The 6,000-nt window shown below is 38.0% G+C and overlaps 1 protein-coding gene across 2 annotated transcripts; it reads left to right on the forward strand.

Moving 5' to 3' along the window:
- The first annotated feature begins 3,195 nt into the window (after nucleotides 1-3,195).
- On the forward strand, nucleotides 3,196-5,353 carry snrpd2 (small nuclear ribonucleoprotein D2 polypeptide). Of its 2 annotated transcripts, none has more exons than XM_020094820.2 (3): nucleotides 3,196-3,355; nucleotides 3,901-4,080; nucleotides 4,908-5,353. In XM_020094820.2, coding segments are annotated over exons 1-3 (357 nt in total). In that variant the 5' UTR covers nucleotides 3,196-3,353; the 3' UTR covers nucleotides 5,083-5,353. The 2 variants fall into 2 exon arrangements, with proteins under 2 accessions (XP_019950379.1, XP_019950378.1); XM_020094819.2 differs by lacking the exon at nucleotides 3,196-3,355 and adding an exon at nucleotides 3,375-3,706.
- The last annotated feature ends 647 nt before the right edge of the window (nucleotides 5,354-6,000 follow it).

The raw sequence follows: 6,000 nt of genomic DNA on the forward strand, positions 1-6,000 counted from the left end.
AGGTTGTGAGATGTATGAGTTGTGTTCCCTGGGGCAGGAGTAAGAAGATACTGTTTGTTATAGTGTAATAAATAACCATCCCTCCTTTGACAGCTCGACTAATCACCACACAGCTTAAAATCTGTTGCTGCTCATCTGCTTAAATGAAGAAATACAGACATTCTGCCACCATCATCAGTATACAGTGAAAGAAGTAATAGTTAAACTAAGGGACAGTAAAAAAAATGATAAGAATTCGGGAGTCACAAAAAGGGAAGAGATGTGATCTTTTTGTTTTGAAGAAAAGGGGGTGGCGGTTTGGCGGTTTGGCTCTTTTAATTCTTATATTGACAGATTGATATTTTACTCTTGCCAAGAAAGATTAATTGTAAAATTAAGAAGAAGAAGAAGGGCACATACCTCCGCTAACGCTGCCTCTTCATCACCATATTGCATATTGAGATCAGGTAGATAACGTGTTCTGCAAAATGCTCACATTAAACCCACATAAAATAGCCCATCTCTGATTTTGCTGTAAGGAACAAACCAAAAGATGAGAAAATTATGTTATTTTTTATCTCAAAATACACCTACCCAGAAAATCAAAGGGGAATATCAATTTGAAAAACCTAAAATTTAGGTTCCTGCTCTTTTTGTTACCAAATAGTACCCAAATAAAAATCCCCCCCAGCAAAAGAATCTTGTCACAAAAATCTGGAGCATTGATTTCCACAAAATGTCATCTCTTCATACATATTAGCACTGTACACCTTATGATTTATTCATAAAGACCTTGACACTATTTCTTGAGAAATGTAACACCTTAATTTACAATGCTAAAAAAAGTGGGGAAAATATTCTTGGATTCAGCTCTGCACCAGAAAGGTAATGGGTTCTTCCCTGGCCCATAGTGCATCCTTCAACCAAGTTTCGTGCTGCAACTAGTTGTTTTTGCGTAATCCTGCGAACAAATATAGAAATGCAAACCTTGGTGGAATTGGGAAAATGATAGATTATCCAAAAGAAGACATCTGTCCTGTGCACTGTGGAACATGAAAGTGCCCTGAGCAAAGAACAGGTGTTGTCTCTGGAACAGGGCTTTATTTGATTCTTCAAAATATGACTGTGAGAACAATATGTTAGTTTGACAAACAGAAAAAACGAATTGGGCACACATAACAGAAAACTAGAGCACAGCCCCCAGCAAACAACGACTGACCATGCGACAGTAAAGCATCATGTCACTGTCTCAAACTTGTCATACAGTCTACAAAGAAAGACATTTATTTGGACCATCATATGAATAAGTGCATTTGTTAGAAAATCCTCCACATTATCGGCTATTTCGTTATATTTCCTTCTTCTCTTTATCAGATTCCACCGTTGTAGATTAGGTGAAAGTGTTTTTCAGGTAACTTCGGTTCCATCAAATGGAAAGTAAAGCTGCTCTGAGCTCAGTTTACAGGCCCACTGCTCCACAGTTTAAGATGTTTAGTCTTTTTGCTGAGCTAGGTGTGCCCTGTTAAGATATGGTCCGGCTCTGGAAATCAATCCCCACACACTTGTCTCACTCAGCAGCACACAGGCTGCCATTATCTGCAGCAAGTGGCCTCCACAGGTAGACCTGCCACCTTTTGAAATAAGGTGGGTGGGTTATACACCCTCAGGCGTCTGTCTGTCTCTTGCCAGAAAGCCAATCTCTCAATGTCTCATTTCGGCTGTGTAGATAGTGTAGCCCACATCCCTCTCTCTCCTTCACACACACACACTTTGCTCTCGTTCTTGTTGTGTTAAAGAGGAAAACAAAGACTTGCCTGTTTGGGTCTGTCGTCTCACCTTGGCTGCTCCCTCTGCCATCTCTTTTCCTGTGACAATTCCTGTAGAGAGTTAAGTTTGTTAAATCACCGAGCACTTTACCAGAGAACACCTGTACACCTGCTTATTTATTCTATAACCCAGTCAGCCAATCAAACGGCAGCACTGCAGAGTATATGATAATGCAGATACAGGTCAGGAAGTTTAGTTAATGATCATGAGAAACTTCAGGAAACTGTGATCCACCCTGAATTAGAAGAACTAAGTCTTTTTATTGATCATGAATCAGGAAATCTATGTCTCATCACTTTCCCGTCTCATCTTCACCAACAAATTCCCTTATGATCGACTAACAGCAGTGAAATATGCAGCAACTCTATTACAAGATTCCTTCATTGAAAATTAAGTGACAGACAGTACATGCTGTATTATCAGAAAAATGTGGTTTCAAATTTAAAACTGTCGTCAACGCATTATGTTGTACAATGTGGACCCTGACAGTGTTATACAGATATTATATAGAGTATTGTTATCTTCGATGATCTGATGCATTGATTGTGTGATTAATATTTTAATGTTTTAGTATTTAGACCAGCCAACTGGGCAAAGTATGCAGCTGTCAATGGGCCTTGTCTTTAACCTGTATCCATAATTTAATTAATTGCAAAGTTGTTTAAAAGTTCTGGAGAAGAATATCATCTGTGTGTGTGTGTGTGTGTGTGTGTGTGTGTGTGTGTGTGTGTGGGTCATATTATTTCACTAAAATATTATAATATCAACTATTGTATCAATAGTATCTAATAATAGTTTTTCATAATTATTGATTGATCTCTAAAATTACAGACAATACTGTGGGAAAATATTATTATTATTAGACTAAGCCCGAGGGAACTCAGATTTACCAGCAGTCTATAATACTCAAAATAGGCTGTCATGTTTGTATAAAGAAATCATCATCATAATTGATGCAAATTACCTTATATTACTAATCAGTTGACTGATTAATTGACATTGATTCCAGCAGTTTAGAGCTCTGGCTGGTCCCTAAGGGGGCCAACAGGGGCCCAATAAACAGGCCCCTCAGAGAGATCAGGATGGAGGTATGAGCAATTTTATAGGTTATAACTTGTTATGTTTTATTTTAAATTCGAACTCAAATTTGACAAATAATAATTCTGCAAAACAGTGAACAATCAGTTATTCTTATTCTTACATCACTTACCTCTGAATTGTAATGAAGTAGAATGAAATGTAAATTCTGGGGAACGAGTGATAAATGTAGTTACTTCCCACCAGTGCCAGTGTGAAGCAGCAGGATGTACTATACATATAAACAAAGTAGATTCACCCACATGAACACAAACCGGATCTTAAACACACGTTTATTTGTGTTTTTCAGTAGAACCGCAATGACCCGGAAATTATTCTTGCGGCAAGAGGCGCGTTCTCGTTGACCCGGAAGTAGCTCGATCCACGCGTGAATCGTTGCGGATACGAACTGAGTCTGTGAAGACGAGCGGGACACGACCTGGGAAACTAGTATTGATCAGCCAGCAGCCATGTAAGTATTGATGGCGATCAGTTTGTCTCTGTGAGGACGATCGCTTTCAGTCTGAGCGTCCGAACTGTGAGCTGCAGCAGCCGCTAGCTACGCTGCTAACTCTGTGGAATGCTAACCCTGCTAGCGAGGCTGGTTAGCTAAAGTTGTTCAATCCTTTTCTGTGTTGTTTGAGTCGCGTCGTGTGATTCCAGACCGAACCGTGCCACTGTGTTCACAGAGTCACAGAAACAAAAAGCTGAATTCACTTTGATGAAATGAATGTGATGCTAAATCTAAAAGTTAAGAGACAGTAGTCACACAATGGCATTGCTATATGCTAGCTAGCAAGATGCTAATACCAAGCTGCAAAGCGTGAGTCCATGTTTTTCCTGTTTGTTAATTATTTACGTTTTGAAGCCTGGAAAAATAATATGTGTAGATTAAACAGTTTATGTTATTTCGTCAATAAGTGACAATATTCCTTTCAGATTAATGCCAATATCTTATATTGATCATGCTTATTTATTTATCATTTCCATTCTGTGTGTGTGTGTGTGTCTCATCAGGAGTTTGTTAACAAAGCCCAAGTCAGAGATGACCCCTGAGGAGCTCCAGAAACGTGAGGAGGAAGAGTTCAACACCGGCCCTCTGTCGGTGCTCACCCAGTCAGTGAAAAACAACACACAGGTCCTCATCAACTGCCGCAACAACAAGAAGCTGCTAGGAAGAGTCAAGGCTTTCGACAGGTATGAAGCCTGGTCACTGGTTTAATAGATTGCACAGTATCCGATTAAAACACATGTTTTCATGCAAATATAACATTTTATACTTTTTCAGTATATATTATTTGTATTCTGTTACTGTTATATTTGTTATGTGGGCTATTATTTCTAACTAAGAGTGGCAATTTTACTGAATCATCTCAAATGTCCAGGGTTATTTTTTTATGTCCTCGGTCGGTTTACTTTTCTTCTGTGGATTTTCCCTGCTCTGATATTGTAGCCAACTATCCTTATGTATTATTGAATCAGTGCCTTATAGATAACAACACTATTTGCAATCATACAGTTTACGTTGTATAAATCCGGTTTCAATTTGTCATGTTCATTTTGCATGTGTTAATGTTTATATTACTTGTTTACGATGATTCACATTTTTTACAATCCACTTTGTCGCTATAACTCATCACATCCAATTGTGGAATTTATAAAGGACTATTTAATATGAACTATCGCAAATGAAGAATTCATGAAATATATATTTATTTTTTAATCACATTTTTAGACATATTTAATGCATCAAGAAACAGATTTCTGCAATGCAGGTCATTTCTTCAAACATGATGAATTTTCAATTTAAAAAAATGGATGATTACATGCAGAAGTTTGCCAAAATCCTGTCTTGATTTAAAAAAAATAATTAATAATACATGCCATATGGCAATATTTGGGCATCATTACAGGAATATTTTAACATTTACTATCTGTATATATTATATATAATTTCATGCATTAATCCTTTCTGAATTGGTTGTATTATATTTTAACTCTTGACATCATCACTGTCTTTGCAGGCACTGTAACATGGTCTTAGAGAATGTGAAGGAGATGTGGACAGAAGTTCCCAAGAGTGGGAAGGGAAAGAAGAAGTCTAAGCCCGTGAATAAGGACCGCTACATTTCTAAAATGTTCCTCAGGGGCGACTCTGTCATCGTCGTGCTGAGAAACCCTCTGATCACAGGAAAATGAACTGTTTATAGACGTCTAGCTGAACCAGTCTCTGAGAACATTTTTTTTTCTTTGAAAGATTTGAAGGCAGTGGACTGTCAATAATGTAAACCTTTTTTTGTTTGACTTTTGTTGTTAGATCACTGCGTTCACTGTTAAGCGAAAAATAGTGTCAACAAAGTTGTTTCTTCTATTTTCAAGTCAATTAGGCACAATAATGCCTAATTTTGCTTTGTCTACAAACCCTTCTGTCTTTTTCATTTTTAATAATAAAAGTGATGAATAGATTTAAGAGTTGTGCAGGTATTTACTTGTTATTAGCTTCCAAGTTTCTCACTGCGATGATTTAAGTCAATTTTTGATAAGGCTACACACACTACGACACATCTCAAACCATTATATATTACTTTTTTTCCCCTCTTTATCTTATTCAGTACACACTACATCAAATGTGTCATTGAAAGCGTTCGCAAAAAAAACTTCTTCCATTTTCTGGGGTGTTGTTGCCCCTCCCTCTCTCCCGATGTCCCCATCTCTCTCCCCGATGGCATCTTATGTGTCAGGCTTGATTTCAGTCATCAGCGCTCAATATGCGACAAACTGCCGTTTAAATGGCCGCTGCATTATTGATGAGACCAGATGTGCTGACTGTCACTTCACACCCTCACCTCTCTCTCCATTTCAGGCTGTTCTTCTGCCACTTGGCCCCTCCTGACCACTTTGTTAATTCTCTTAATAGCCTAACAGTGAGTCTCGCCTTACGTCTTTCCAACAGTTGGCACCTAACCTCTGCTCTTTGCTGCTCTCAGATTTAGTGGTCGGGTGTACGGGAGTTCTTTTGTTAGTAAAGTGGAAAAAGTGTGTGTGTCTGAATCAGTTTTAACATCTTCTCTTGTTTTATTTGTTGGTCTTATATTTTGAGTTTAACCATATTGTAAG

Source organism: Paralichthys olivaceus, chromosome 11 (genome assembly GCF_024713975.1).
Source record: "Paralichthys olivaceus isolate ysfri-2021 chromosome 11, ASM2471397v2, whole genome shotgun sequence".
Classification (NCBI taxonomy): Eukaryota; Metazoa; Chordata; class Actinopteri; order Pleuronectiformes; family Paralichthyidae; genus Paralichthys; species Paralichthys olivaceus.